This window comes from Schistocerca cancellata, chromosome 10 (assembly GCF_023864275.1).
Source record: "Schistocerca cancellata isolate TAMUIC-IGC-003103 chromosome 10, iqSchCanc2.1, whole genome shotgun sequence".
Taxonomy (NCBI): Eukaryota; Metazoa; Arthropoda; class Insecta; order Orthoptera; family Acrididae; genus Schistocerca; species Schistocerca cancellata.
In genome coordinates this window covers 191,765,510-191,781,792 of record NC_064635.1, presented here as the reverse complement: position 1 = coordinate 191,781,792, position 16,283 = coordinate 191,765,510, and the positions used below count along the sequence as shown (strand labels likewise).

General features: G+C 41.8%; 1 protein-coding gene across 1 annotated transcript in view; it reads left to right on the top strand.

Annotated features, from left to right (window-relative positions):
• The window catches only part of LOC126106329 (uncharacterized), a 61,338-nt gene extending 57,912 nt beyond the window's left edge, over positions 1 to 3,426 (top strand). Inside the window, exon 4 of the mRNA XM_049912576.1 lies at positions 2,453 to 3,426. Coding sequence (XP_049768533.1) covers positions 2,453 to 2,978 — 526 coding nt within the window. The 3' untranslated portion in view covers positions 2,979 to 3,426. The remainder of the gene's footprint in view (positions 1 to 2,452) is intronic.
• Positions 3,427 to 16,283: the final 12,857 nt, after the last annotated feature.

Here is a 16,283-nt window from a genome sequence, read left to right as displayed (position 1 = left end):
ATATGGGAGGTACGTATCATTTACATCTGCTCTGAGTGTCCCGTGCCCAAAGTGCCAAGCTTTACTGTCTAGTTAGTATACATTTTTTCCATTATGTTACAGTGTGTTTGCAGTTGGTATGCTGTGCTGATAAGTAGTTACAGAACGGAATATCTTCACCACTGAAAAAGCAAGCACACATGTAGTGCAGTATCAACACACACTACCACCAAACAAAGATCCACGAGTGTCATGGGTGTCATTACTTCCAAGAAAAAATTGTAGTAGAATTGTTTATACTTTTGCATATATCTATTTCCAATTTTCTTAGTTAATTTGTGAAGAACAAAAACTAAGTGTCTTGAAAATAGGAAGGATTTCTAGAAATTAACGACTACTGTTAACATGGGTATTTTGCAGTTACTTGCCCCCAGACCTGTTTATGCAGAAGCATTTGCGGTGTGACCGCAAACATTCAGGGAGGTAAAACCATTAGAAGCCAACCATACATTTTTCAAGAACAAATCTGACATAGTTTTTATCAGTTCATAGGGAAAAATTAACAAACCACAGGAAATTGATTAAGGCAAGGTGGAAAGGCACTCCACTAAGGGAAAAAATGACAAATACTGACTTCCAGAACATGGGAAGATATAATTGAAATCACAGACATCTTTGACAACAGAAGCGATGTCAGCAACATGTTATATTTGGGGGAGACAGTAACAAAGGGTGAATGGTGTGCTGCCCACCCCCCCCCCCCCCCGCCCCACAAAAAAAAAAAAAAAAAAAAAAAAAAAAAAAGACATCTTGCAGGTGAGCTCCATTTGTGTACAAACGTTCCTGCAATCTTTTGAAGTGTGCATGGTTCAAAGTAACGTTTCAGCAGGACATTCAGAAACTGCTTCTTGGGTCTTACTTAGTTTTCAGTTCCTCTGCTGAAACAGGCTGATTGCGATACACTTTGGTTTTAAGATGGCCTCACAAGCAGAAATCCCACACTGACAAATTGGGGATCTGGGAAACCACAGCATGTCATCTTTTCTTGAAATTATATGATAGCCATACAGTTTGCGCATAGCAGCCATCAATGTTTACCGTATGCTGTGCCTGACACTACTGACATTGGTCCATCTTACTGAAACCAGCCATTGTCAGCAATTTGTGTAAATGTCTGTAGTTTTAGCACAGCTAATATTTTGAGCACTGTAGCATAATAATCCTCTGTCACTGTAATAGTGAGGCTAATCTTGTTCACAAAAGAATAAGGGCCTGTTATGCCATACGATGACACAGCACACCACGTGATAACTTTGTTGCTGTGCAGTGGTCGCTCGTTTAGGCGAGAAAGATTTTCTTCTGCCCATTAACAAATATTTTGTTTGCTAAGAAATCCATTAAGATGTTAAGAAATCCATTAAGATGGAAATAGCCTTCCTCCAACATCCACAGATTGCTAAGAATTTCATTGTCATCATTTATTCTTTTCGAGCATTCATTCACACATCTGTCGTGCCACATTCCCTGATAATTGTTTCAATTTTTCAATGATCTACAGCTTGTATGGATGTTAATGGAAGTCATTTCTTGGAACACTTGAACTATGCAACTGCAAAGACAAAGCACAGTGATTGATTGAATAATGTAGTCTGCTTATGGCAGCAGTGCAAGTAGCTTTGATAATTGTCAAACAGTTGGCCTATATCATGGAGGACGCTATTCCATTGTTTGAACTTGTTTACTCAAAATTACATATCCACTGCTTAAATTCATGTGCTGATAGAAAGTGATAATGGCATCATAAATTGTAGTCATAGCAAAACTGTCTCCATGCAGGCTCCACATTTGCACTGTTTTTATAAAAAGACATTGCGAACCCCTCCTAGTACCCATATTAACTAAATGACAAGATGGGTTGGGCTGGGTTGCTTGGGGGAAGAGACCAAACAGCGATGTCTTCGGTCTCATCGAATTAGGGAAGGACGGGGAAGGAAGTCAGTCGTGCCCTTTTCGAAGGAACCATCCTGGCATTTGCCTGGAGCGATTTAGGGAAATGACAGAAAACCTAAATCAGGATGACTGGATGCAGGATTGAACCGTCGTCCTCCCGAATGCGAGTCCAGTGTGGACAAGATGGCATGAGCTATATGTTACTCTGCACTAACAATCACTCAGGGCTACCAACACAAATTTCAAAATTTCCCACTTCTCTGTATCACCGTGTATAACATTATTAGCAGCTATAAATCAACAGGTCAATAACACTGAATATGAATATGAATATTTCATAATAGCCAAATGTATGTCACTTATTAACATACGCTGGTACATCATGTGTGCAAATAACTTTCAAAATTACATCACATTTAGACTGCTAGTCATTATATCATGGTGATAATACAGTATGTTATAAATTGAATAAAAAATAAGCAAAATAAGTATTATAATTTATCCAAATGTTGTCTTTTTCAAGGTACAAGGAACTCAGCTGGGTTCTTGAATGGTCCAAGTTGTATACACTGTGTGTCGATTACATGAATACGAAGGACATAAGAAGAGAGAAGAATACTGATCTCAAATTTCTTAAGATGGACTACCCTTTGTACAGGTGTCTTCGAGAAGACAAAAAAATAGTTGCAGTCAAAAGAAAGAAAAGTGATGAAGAGTGTACTGACTCAGATAATGAAAGGGTGAAGTATAGGTGCGATCAAGAAAGAAAGAAGATGAATATCAGCACTTACTGTTTCTATAAAACAAGAATAGATGTAATAGATGACATTCTTTCCAGCAACAATATAACACCATTTTCTTCAGAAGTGTGTGACATGTTTGACGTAGAAGATACAGCTACTGGCTTTGCAAGACTGTGCAAAATTCGCAGAGCAATGGTAAAACTGTATGAAAAAAATCCAGAAGACATATTCTCTTATTTTAAAACAAAAATAAAATATTTGAGAGAAAAATATGAAATCGATGTCCAGGATTTTGTAGCGTGCTAATGTTATCTTGTCTTGGTTACACTATTACGGAATGATAAGAATGTGCCTGTGTTTTGTGCCAAGTAAGATTTAAGATTGTCATGTCATATCATCTGTAAAGTTTCATTTACATTTTTATACTTTATGGCAAATCAGTAATGATATTTTTGACATATATAACACAGTTGTATGTCAGCAGTATTACTAATAACTCAAGAATCCAGGCTAGTCCTCTCATGTTTCTTTAATTTCTGCTGTAGAGGTTAAGAGTGATAACTTTGCTAAACACTCAACAAAGGTTTGAGATTACAGCCAGGTGTCATTCACTTCCAAGCACCTGCCTTTTATCTTTAGATGAGTTGACTCATCTGCTCATAAGTAGATGATGACTTCCAGCAATCCTGAAACTTGATGAATTTTTGGCATTGCACTATTTAATATAGGTAAAAAACTTAAAAGAGCTATAACTGTGCCAAAGTAGTCATATCTATATTTTGCATATTATCTTGCAGTTCATTATAATGTAAAATTTGTAATGCAATATTTATTTACTTTTACAATTATATTTCACTCATAATATTGTTACAATTCCATCCTGGATTTTCCATTGTTTGATTCACTTTACTTACAATGAATACATTATGTCCTGAAAGTATGGTAAAATTGTTGTTACATGAGTAAGCGTTAATGAAAAAGCAATTGAAATAAGGAGTAGATAATATGGGATGAAGGATTGAGAGGGACAAACTAGGGGCAAGAAAGACATTGTTCAAATATTGAAAATGGTGCTGAGTGAGACTCAGAAATGCATGAATGTATTGACATAGTTGGTGAAAGGTGATCATAAATGCATACGGAGAGCAGAAGTGGCAGAAAAAGATAAGAGAGAATAGTTAAATAAGCTTCTTCTTTTTAGTCGTAAGTATTTACTGTGCTCCTTACAGAATCACATCCAGCATGTCTGGAAACTAGTTTCTGTTTTCTTTGACTCTTACTACCATACAACTACTGCACATTGCATCTCTGTGAGTTAGAATGAAATTATATGTCTCTTGGTAGTTATTTGTTCATTCACAGATCATTTTACAATGATAGTAGACATGTCATCACAATGCAACAATAAATCATAACTAAAAATCAGCATAGTCATACATGCAAACACACAATTTCTGACAGGTCTAGTTTTTGCAAGTATTTATACATTATGTTCAATTCCTTTTTATACATATTCAAAGCTATTTTAAAGAACAAGTGACAGCAGCCACTGCTTGGAGTGCCAAGTTGAGAGGAGCACAGATGTGCCGCAGGTGCAAGATTTCTATACAGAAGCATCAGTAGTGTCTGCTTGGGGTGCCAAGCTGTGAGGGGCATCCAGGTTTAAGAGTTGTATACAGTGCCTACCACAGTTAGCAGCAAAAATGGTCTGTGATGGAAAAGGAGTGGGGTGGGCGGCAAATGATGATAAGTTGCTTATGTGGAAAAAGGTGGTTGAGTAGTCTTGTATATACTTTATCATCAATAGCTACTTCACACCTAATGCTGGATAAAGGTTTCCTCTAGATTCTTGTATGCTTTATGTCTTGAGATATGCACATCCAAGGTACTCATATATGTTATCTACCCTCCTTCCTTTTCATTCTGATGTTAGTTACTCTCCTTCCTTTTTATTGTCTTCTCAGTTTATTCTTATATCTTGGAATGTAGCAAAGAACTGAAGATATGACTACCGTATTTACTCGAATCTAAGCCGCACCTGAAAAATGAGACTCGAAATTAAGGAAAAAAATTTTCCCGAATCTAAGCCACACCTGAAATTTGAGACTCGAAATTCAAGGGGAGAGAAAAGTTTTAGGCTGCATCTCCAAATCGAAACAAAGTTGGTCCATTGTAATATGAAACACAATTTAGGTCGAATGAATAATGATACAGCTACAGTAGTTTGGTTCGAATCGTAACCTTAGCAGTTAAGCTTTACCAGGTAGCCATTGCTATGCGTCAGGCGCTCCGTCCCTATTTATATGGGTACCCTTCCTTTTTCACGAGCTTCGTCTGGTTTGAATTGATTGCTTATTTTTCTTTGATCAGATACGCGCCATTTTCTTTGTTATAGGTGTTTACATCACTCTAAGCTCAAAATGCATTATTGTACTGTGTCATGCATTGTTTGTCGCATTCTGATAGTGCGTGTTTACGGCCTGTCGCCGCTCGCGGCACGGCTTGCTTTTGTGCGCACTACCGCCACTTACAATAAAAAAAAGAAGAGAGGAATCGTCTCATTAGCGAAACAATGGCAAGAGACTGCTATTTGTTGTTAATTACACTGCTGCTTTCTTTGACAGTGAACAACAAGAACCAAATAATACACTGCGTATGATAGAAGATGTTCTGAACGAGAGTTTAGCGAAAATTTTTCTCCGTTTGAAAATCTTTGCAGGCACCTCTTTAGTACATTACATTCCGCACAGAAATTAGAGTCATCTTAGATTTAAAAATCTAGTCAATTGCTGTGCTTCATTTCTGACTGTATCACTATTAGGCATAAGAATAATACGAATATAAACATGACATGATATGTATATTCTTCTGAGTTTGCTGTTGTCTCACTCTAGTTTCGTAGTTTATTAGGCATACAGGATTTAAATGAGATAGCAGCAAACATGAAACAATACATGGCAAAATGTTTATATTCATATTACTCTTATGGTGAAGAGAATACTGCATGTGATTCACAATTCATAGAAGTTCCTATTAGCAACCATCTCTTCTCACACGTAGGAAAAAATTCAGAACGTAGAGTTGGCCATATTGACAAACATCGCAAACAGTCTTGCCAGTCGGATTTTCGTAGTACATTGAAATGCTGCTACATTCGAAGATGAACAATATGGAATTTGTATTTACTTTGTTGGATGATGTATGAAAATGCAGTGGTCGAAATGCGGGCCGGAGAAAAAATGCTTGTCTTCCACCTTTTTTTTTTTTTTTAATTTATTTACTGTCGCAGAGGATTTGGTGCCAGTATTTATTTTTGTGCCTACAAAGCATGCCTGTGTAGCGCTACATATATTCGACAACAGAAGTTAGTTGTGGCGGCACCCACCAACATTTTTCAGAACTTCTGCTTGCTTTGCACTCGATTCTAAGCCGCAGGCGGTTTTTTGGATTACAAAAACTGGAAAGAAAGTGCAGCTTAGATTCGAGTAAATACGGTATGTATGCAGTACTTATATAGAGTCATATTTCCCAAAATACAGTGTCCAGTCACATTAATGTGACCCTTGTGAAAAGCCTGAATAATCACCTTTTGCAATGTGGACCACTGTGAGATGTGCAGGAAGTGAGTCAGTGAGATTTTGGAAGACATCAACAGGGTTGTCGAGCCTTGCCCATATCAGTGTCATGGCCAGCTGTGCTAAGTTTCTTGGTTGAGGATCCACTGCATGAACAGCCTGATCAAGATAGTCCCGCAGATTTGAATGGGTTTAAATCCAGGGAGTCTGGTGGCCATGGAAGCATGAGAAACTCATCCTGGTGCTCTTAAAACCACACACATATACTGCCAGTTGTGTGACATGTTGCATTGTCCTGCTGGTAGATGCCACTGTGTAAGCAAAACACAAATTGCATGTAGGGGTGGATATCATCCCCAAGGATAGATCCATACTTGTGTTGATTCATTGTGCCTTCCAGAATGAAGAGACGACCTGGAAATGCCACGAAAACATTCCCCAGCCCCTAACACATGCATTCATCTGAAAAGGTCATCTATCACTGTTCAGTTGACATCCAGTTTCAGTATTGGTGTGCAAATTCCAGTCTTTATCACCAATGAATGGCAGTCAGCAGGGCATATGAATGAGGGGCCTGCTGTGGAGGCCTCATGCAACAACATTTGCTGAACCGTCTTTGAGGAGACTTTTGGTAACTCCTGAGTTCATCTGGATGGTCAGTTGCTCAACAGTTGCATGTCTATTTGCCTTTAACATCTCTGTAGTCATCATTCATCCCTGTCATCTATGGCCCATGGTGCACCACAGTTGACTGCGCTGTGTGGATAGTGCCATTTTGCCATGCACGATACACTTTAACCATGCAGCACACAAACAGTTTACAAACTTATCCATTTTGCGGTTGGTTCCAGCCTTGGCCTGAAAGCCAATGATTGTACCATTTTGGCCATTGGATAAATAGCCCTGTCTCTGTGTTATGATGATAACTGTACTGTTTTCTGCATCTCCTCGACATACTTTATATTCTCTCCACTGCTACTGCTTCTATTTGCTGTCTGTAAGTGGTTGTCCCACATTGACATCAAACATACGCTGTGGGCACATCAATGTGACTGGACCTTGTATATGCACATCCATGGTGCTCCTGTATGCCTTCTGATGTTGTCTACTCTCCTTCCATTTGGTTGTCTTCTGCTGAAATGTGGCGAAGAACTCAAGATCTGCCAACATATGCAGTTCTTATATAGACTCAAATTTCCCAAAAGTTGCTGTTGTGTCATATGCTCATCATTTTCCATTGAAGTGCAGATGCAGAGTTTAAATTAAATCACTAAAACACAACTTGAGGTACAGATCTGGATAATATATTCACTGTAGCTATTGATATTGGACTTCTTTGGTGCAGATACATTGAAAATGATGTAGCTTTTCCACCTGCTGCAACTTGGCTTCTGTGACCCATAGATTTGTTAAACTTAAAACAGTGATTTTACACAGAGTTTTTTTAGAGCAGTTATCTTGATGGTTGGTAGAATAGATGCATCTCCATATTTTGAAATCATTTTTATTTGACTTTAACCATCTGAGTTGGGGTACTTAGTGAATATGTGATCCTGTATCTGCTGCCATGGTCTAAAAGCCTCCTCTGTACCCTCTTCCACCACCCTTCTCAATTACCTCACCAATATACGAGTACAGATTTTATAGACTACTGATGATAGGCAGACAGTCCTGTTGTTTTCACCATCATTACTGTTCCCCTTCACATGCAGTTGTATGTTGTTCTCCCATCCCTATGTGACACTATTCTCCACCCACACTCTCTGGAACAGCTTGGTATGTTCCTTTACCACCTCTGCTCCACCATACTTTATTATTTCTGGAATTATCACACCCCACAGCATTCCCTATGCTAACGTGATCAACTGCCATTTTCACATCCGGTTCTTTTATCTCTTCTTCAGTTTCTCGGTCGGTCTTGCATGATTTCATATTGTCTGACAACAATTCCTTCTTCGTGATGTTGGTTTGTTTTCTTTTTTTTCCCCACATCTTTAGTTGTCTTTGTTTGCATCCCATATTTCCCCCTCAGTGCTTTTATGGTTTTCCAGAAGCTCCTTGTGTTGTTTTCTCTTGCCCTGTACCCAAACATGTTCCCAAATTCGTACCAAGATTTCCTTGTAGCTTCCTTCACTGTTCATTTCACTTCATTTCTTTGTTCCCTATACTCCATCTTATAACAAGTATTTGTAACGAACTTTTAGAAAGGAGCTGAATGAGGAAGACCCGTCACATGGGAGGACAGGGTCGATAAATTGGGACAAAGGCATGGAAAATAAAGAAACGGAAATAAAGAGACTGTGCGAGAATAGAATGAAATAGAAAAAAAATGGATGGGAGGACAGAGTCGATAAATTGAGACAAATGCATGGAAAAACAGCCACGGAAATAAAGAGACTCTGTGAGAATAGAATGGAATGGAAAAAAACAGTAGAGCAAGGTGTTATAACGTCAAGTTTAACACATATATTTCAGAACGACACAACACATATGTCACAGAGTAAGTTGACAAGCAAGACATGTGTACACATTAGCATTCGAATGAGCACTGAGTCCCAGTCTAGCGGCCGCTGCTCGGCTGGCCGTTTAGGTGGCGCAGCTGCTGCATGGCTGGCAGACAGCGCCGTACGTAGAGGACACACGTAATTGCACGGCGGCGCTTTGAATGATCGGCGAGTCACAACACTTTTCCCCCCTTTGAAATTGTTGCACTGGCCTTGATGGAGGTGTCCTGGAGATGGCTAACGTCCATAGGCGTTGTTTGACTCACCGTAAAGTCTCGAGGTGGAGGCTTCCCGTACGGACGGAAGTGTCCCCGATGATAACGGGTCGAGATGACAGGAGATGTAGGGGTTGAATCTGCTGGGGCCCCATGCACCAATCTGCCCGTTCCGGAAAGTCCAGTTGATATGACAGGAGACATGGGCGATATGCCGGTGTCCGTTGGAGGAGGAGGAGAGTAGATTTGCTCTGACAGAGGATGGTCATCCGGTTCCTGCATGGGCACGTCTCCTGGTGGCGTCCGTTCTTGTGCTGGCATCGCGATGATGGTGAGAGGGATGCGTTGTGAGTATTGAGAGATGCCAAGATCCCGAGCGTCAGGTAGAGCCAAAGGTGGTGTAGCGGCATTCGGAACAGGCATTGCTGGCACATAAGGCCGAAGCTGGTCCGAATGACGCACTGCAACACCCGTGTCCGTCTGGATTTCATACAGGCGTCTGCCACGGTGTCTTAAGATGCGGCCCGGGCTCCATTTTGGCCGCCTGCCATATCCCTGTACCCAGACGAGGTCGTCGGCGGTGAACCGGCCAAGTGAAGGCACCTGCGGCTGTGAGATGGAAGGCCGCAAAAGATGAAGTAGCGTGCGGGGCTGTCGGCCATGTAAGAGCTCAGCCAGGCTGTGGTCGCCCATAGGGGTGAAACGGTAAGACGCCAGAAACTGGAGAAGCGCATCATCAGCAGCAGAAGAAGTCAGAAGTTTCCACATCTGAGCCTTAAATGTGCGGACCAGTCGTTCAGCCTCACCATTGGATTGTGGATGGAACGGCGGGGTCGTGACATGCATAACGCAGTGACAAGCACAAAAATCGACAAATTTGGAAGAGGCAAATTGTGGAGAATTATCAGTAACAAGAGTAGAGGGGAGGCCTTCCAAAGAAAAAATGCGGGCGAAAGCACTGGTGGTTGCCGCGGTGGTAGGCGACGTGCAACGGACAATGAAAGGAAAGTCAGAGTAGGCGTCAATTACGAGGAGCCAATAAGTACCTAAAAAGGGTCGTGCAAAGTCAGCATGAATGCACTCCCAGGGCTCCTCAGGCGAAGGCCACGGTGACAAAGATGACTTCGGGGCAGCGGCCTGTGACGCACAAGGGCCGCAGGCAGCGACCATGTGTGCTATTTCAGAGTAGATGCCAGGCCAGTACACATGATGGTGCGCCAGAGATTTTGTGCGAGACACACCCCAGTGCCCTTGGTGAAGGAGGCGCAAGACCGAAGCACGCAAAGACACAGGTACTACAACACGCGGTGAAGCATTGTCAGTGGAAAGGAGGATAACACCATCCCTAGTCGTGAGGCGGTAGCGCAAAGCGTAGTAGTTCTGCAACGGATCAGAAGTCTTAGTGGACAGGCGATCTGGCCAACCCTTCTGAATTCAGCGTAAAACCCAGGAGAGGGTAGGGTCAGAACCCGTAGGAGCCGCCAGTCTGTCCCCAGTGATGGGGAACCCATTCACAACCCGCTGCTCGGCAACATCCAGGTGGAAACACAAAAGTTCGTCCCTATTGAATGCCTGATCAGGACCCATGGGAAGGCAAGACAGAGCATCAGCATTTGCACGTTGAGCTGTCGGCCGGAAATGAATCTCATAATTGCAACGAGACAAGTAAAGAGCCCAACGCTGGAGGCGGTGTGCAGCCTTGTCAGGAAGTGACGTTGATGGATGAAACAAGGAAACAAGTGGTTTGTGATCCGTAACAAGATGAAATTTTGAGCCATAGAGAAAAACACCAAACTTATGAAGAGCATAAATAATGGCCAAAGCTTCTTTCTCAATTTGAGAATACTTTTGTTGGGCATCCGTGAGTGTTTTGGAGGCATAAGCAATGGATTGTTCCCAACCGTCAGAAAACGGTGCACAAGGACTGCACCGACCCCATATTGAGAGGCGTCTGTGGCAAGAACAAGATGTTGGCCAGGTCGATAAGTAGCCAGGCACGGGGCCTGTTTCAGCATAGTCTTCAATTTCTGGAAAGCTGCTTCGCATGATGCGGACCAGTGAAAAGGCACGTTTTTATGCAACAGGCGATGCAATGGCTGAGCCACCGAAGCCACAGATGGTAAAAACTTGTGATAGTATGCTATTTTCCCCAAGAAGGCCTGCAGTTCCTTAACAGATGTAGGGTGAGGAAGGGCATCAATCGCACCGACAGTTTGCTGAAGCGGACGAATACCATCTCGAGAGAGTTGAAACCCCAAGTACATGATAGATGCCTGAAAAAATTGTGATTTCTGAAGATTACACTTAAGACCGGCAGTCTGTAAGACATGAAAAAGTGTGCAGAGATTTTGAAGATGTTCTTCAGTGGTGGAGCCAGTGACAACAATGTCGTCCATGTAATTGATACACCCAGGGACAGGGAGCAATAATTGTTCCAAGAATCGCTGAAAGAGAGCAGGGGCGCTAGCAACCCCAAATGGCAAGCATTGGTATTGATAGATGCCGAAAGGCGTGTTAAGGACCAGAAACTGCCGGGAAGCAGCGTTGAGAGGAAGTTGATGACAAGCTTCTGACAGGTCAATTTCAGAAAAATACTGGCCTCCAGCAAGTTTAGTGAACAGTTCTTCAGGACGGGTCATAGGGGAAGTGTCGATGAGGCATTGAGCATTTACAGTGGCTTTGAAATCGCCACAGAGACGAATATCACCATTTGGCTTAGCAACGACAATGACAGGAGAGGACCACTCACTGAAAGTGACAGGAAGCAAGACCCCTGAAGTAGTGAGACGATCCAACTCCAGTTTTACCCGATGACAAAGGGCCACAGGAATGGGCCAAGCCTGAAAAAATTTAGGCCGAGCAGTGGGTTTGAGCGTGATATGAGCTTCAAAGTTGTTTGCACGGCCTAACCCAGGAGAAAAAAGGGACAAAAATGTCGTCAACAAGGAATCCAGCTGAGCATAAGGAATAGCATCAGAGACAATATTGACAGAGTCATCTATGGAGAACCCAAAAACGCGAAAGGCATCAAAACCAAAAAGATTTTCTGCATTGCTCTGGTCGACAACAAATATGGGAACAGTGCGAATGACGGATTTGTAAGATATCTCAGCATTAAACTGTCCCAAGAGAGAAATCTTCTGTTTATTGTACGTCCGTAATTGCCGAGTGACAGGTGACAAGAGTGGAGAACCTAACTGAAGATACGTCTGAGAATTAATTATAGTGGCAGCAGAACCAGTATCCACTTGCATGTGAACATCTCGACCAAGGATTTGGACAGTGAGGAATAACTTCCCTGAAAGGGAAGAAGTGCGATTGACAGACAACACAGAATCAGAATCAGCATCATGTTCATGAACATCATGTATGCGGTCGGATTTGCAAACGGAAAACACATGACCTTTCTTTTTGCTATTGTGACACACAGCCCAACGTTGGGGACAATCCTCATGTGAATGTTTCGTAAAACACCGCGGACATGAAGGAAGTTGCCAGGGGTTGTGCTGCAGTTTCTTAGCGGGTTGTTTATGGCTAGGCCGAGGCTGCACGTGGGAGCACACTGCGGCCACATCGGCCGGCGGGGACGCGCCACACGCGTCGTCAACAGCGCACAGAGGTTGTATTTCCCCGACATCACCCCACGCCTCTATTTGCACCCCAGTGGCGTGAGAAGTTTCAAAAGACTGCGCAATTGAGAGAACTTCATCTAGAGTCAGATTCGCCAACTGAAGGGCACGTTGCCAAACTTCTTTGTCGGGCGCCGACTGGATAATAGCATCCCGTACCATGGAATCGGTATAAGATCTTTGTGAACGACAGTAACAAATTGACACTTTCGACTGAGGCTGTGAAGTTCAGCAGCCCAAGCGTGATAGGATTGGTGTGGCTGTTTTTGACAACGATAAAAGGCAACACGAGAGGCTACCACATGTGTTTGCTTTTGAAAATAGACAGAAGTGAGCACATTTCAGCAAAGGACAAAGACGCAGGACCCTTCAAAGGAGCCAATTGCGACAACAACCGATACATTTGAGGTGAAATCCAGGAAAGGAACAGAGACTTACATGGTTGTTCGTCCGTGACATGAAATGCCAAGTAAGTGCTGTCAAAGACGTTTTTCATAATCAGACCAGTCTTCCGCCGTCTCGTCGTAAGGAGGAAAAGGAGGTACAGTCAACGACGAGAAATGCCCCGCATTTAATGCCGCGACGAAATTGCGAATCGCTGCTAATAGAAGCGTTTGCTGTTCAAGGAGATTTTGCAATAGTTGCTCGACAGTAGCCATGGAACCCTGTGGGTCAACGGTGAAAAGGAAAAATCCCATCCTTGTCGCCAATGTTATAACGTCAAGTTTAACACATATATTTCAGAATGACACAATACACAGAGTAAGTTGACAAGCAAGACGTGTGTACACGTTAGCATTCGAATGAGCACTGAGTCCCAGTCTAGCGGCCGCTGCTCGGCTGGCCGCTTAGGTGGCGCAGCTGCTGCATGGCTGGCAGACAGCACCGCACGTAGAAATGTGCATAATTGTGCGGCGGCGCTTTGAATGATCGGCGAGTCACAACACAAGGCTACTCCAATGCGTAAGGGAATTGAAGAAGAAGAAGAAGAGCTGAGGCACTTTGAAAGGAACTGCATGCTGAATTATTCTGTGGTGTGTTTGGTATTAGATGGAAAGAATGTCAGTGCGACAGTGGTTACTCATTGAACTCCTCTGGGGCTTGTAGGTCCAGGAAACTGTCCATTTACCAGGTGGTTAAACTATCCAGTTCCAAATTCAGCCTTGTAATATGATTTGGCATCACTTAGATCATAATTTCTGATGGAAGATGACTAAATAGTTTGAGTCTGAAATACAATTTGAAATGTTGCACTACCACGCCAACTTTCTTGCTGAATACGTAGCTGTAGAACTCCCCTGTTACAAAGTGTTACATTCCATAGAAATTGAAATGATGCCTACTCGTGAAATGCAAATGTTTTTCACTCTTAAAATTTCACACTTTTGTAAAATAGCTCCCCTCCTCTTCCGACTTGTACATTTGGGTCCATGGATGAGCACACCAACAATGTGAAATGGCATTGCTCTTCAGAATCCATTAAAATCACTCTGCCATGTAAATTTAGTCCAACCAAACATTTATGTGTGCATATGGAGAAAAGGTGAACTACCTTTGTCTCTTTGCCTTTTTCCTGTTCCTTCTGCTGGGTCAGTATTGCTGTAAGAGTTGAGGCAGTGGCAGTGACAGTTGGTGGCCATTTGCCCTTCAGTGCCCTCCACACTTAAGCAAACACAAACAAATGCACATTTGGAAGCAATACACAGTGCGGTCGCTTGTGCATGCCAACAGTGACTTGTATCTGCAAATAGGCAATTAACACAGGAACGAACAGAAGAGGTGGTTTGTGTTTTTTTTTCTTGGCGCTACAACATTGTCTGGGCAAAGTTGCTTAGCTTATGTTCCATACTTTGTGATGGAAAATGGAAACATACAATTTGGTGTATTTTGTAAGTCAAGTGTCGTGTTGGTCGTTTAAAGCATAATGATATATACACGGAAAAATGTAGGTGTCTGAATTTTTGTGCAGGTGTGAAAGAAGTGGTGGTTTGGCTCTTGTTAGTGATCTGCAGCTGCAACCACCATTTGCTTTTTTTCTGGAACTTCACCTGCATGTCAGTAGATGATTTTCACCTTACTCTAGCTGCAGCTGAACTGAATAATTTAAAGCAAAGCACAAATTATTGGTGGGCCATGTCAGCAGAAGAGGCTAGCACTAACACTGCAGTTCTTAGCACAGGTGACAGTTACGCAAGCTGCAAATTTCTATTTTGTCTTTCAACCACATCTGTTTCCAAAATAATTCCTGAAGTATATCGCGTTATACAGGAAACACCTGTTGATTTTGTCAAGCTAAATGAGATGGATATGCTGCCAATAATAATGTGTAATGTAAAAATATGTTAAAGACCAGCCTTTTAAGGCAATTTCATGACTTGTGCTTTGATGGTAAAATGCTTTATTATTGGACGGGAAACAATAATCACTTATTCTGTTTCTGTATTTAAATTTAGCAAAATAGTAGCAAAACTGTGACATCAACACAGGTATCTTGAATGTAAGCCATGAGAATGATCAAGTCTTTCATATAATTTTATTTCACATTTAATCTATATTACCTGTTTATTTTAGTGACTTTTTATAGCAAGGACACTAAACAAATCAAAAGTAAAAGGTGAAGGGGAAAGAACAAAATAAAATGAAACCAGAAAGATTGTGCACCAAATTATCTGTGAGTTATGCAGTACCTGTAGATGTAATGGAGGAAGTGGGCTATATTATGTTCCTAGACAGGACTTCTTCAGAAGGGGGGTGAAATTTCCCAGGTCTGCCGGGAAGAAGATTTGTGTCAACTTATGTTGCACTGTATTCTGAATGTGGTAGCTATAATTTTTCATTTTTGATGCAACATACTCACCAAAGTTGTCAAATGCTTACTTTGTTTCTTGTTTCCTGCTCTCTGTTATTTTACCATTTTCTTGTTTTCTGCTATCTGTTATATTGCCACTAATATGTCTGATTATCTGCTTAGCATCAGACAATTTGCTTTCCATTGATTATACTTTTTTCCCTTTGTTATGCCTTATTTTCTCCTGCTAGCTCCTCTCTGTGTATCTCTTGTAGTTTTAGTCACAAATATGACATTGCTTAATCCTCCATCTTCCGCCACTTCTGGAGTTAATGCAGCTTCCATCACTTCCTCATCTGTGTGAATGGATTCCTGAAAGACAACAATATTTCTTAATTTACTACATTTTCAGGGACAATTGATGAAGAAGATAGGTCTTTCTTGCCAATTCAATATGTGCCACACAAATCTTTTCTCTCTTTGCCACACAAATCTTTTCTCTCTGAATATCTTCTTTTCCTCACTTTGTAGTTTGAAGAATGAATGACAGTTATTTGAAGGCAAACCATTTGGAATTATATTTTTCCACTGCATCCATTCCTGACGATGAACATTCTGAACACCTTTCATCCCTAAAGGTAAATAGTAAGTAGTTCATTTTTCTTCTCACTTCCTACGTTGGCATTTTAACCAGTGGATCACAAGTGAACACCTGTGTGTGAGATCACACATGGCAGTGCATAGCATGCCTAGCATTTATACCAGAGAGAATTCTCATTCACCTGTGTTCGTTTCAGTGTAAAAGGGATTTTACTGACATCACCACTTTTCCCAGAATGAAATCATACTGTTGTGACTAACTGGTGCAGCATGGAGAGATAGAGAGAGAGAGAGAGAGAG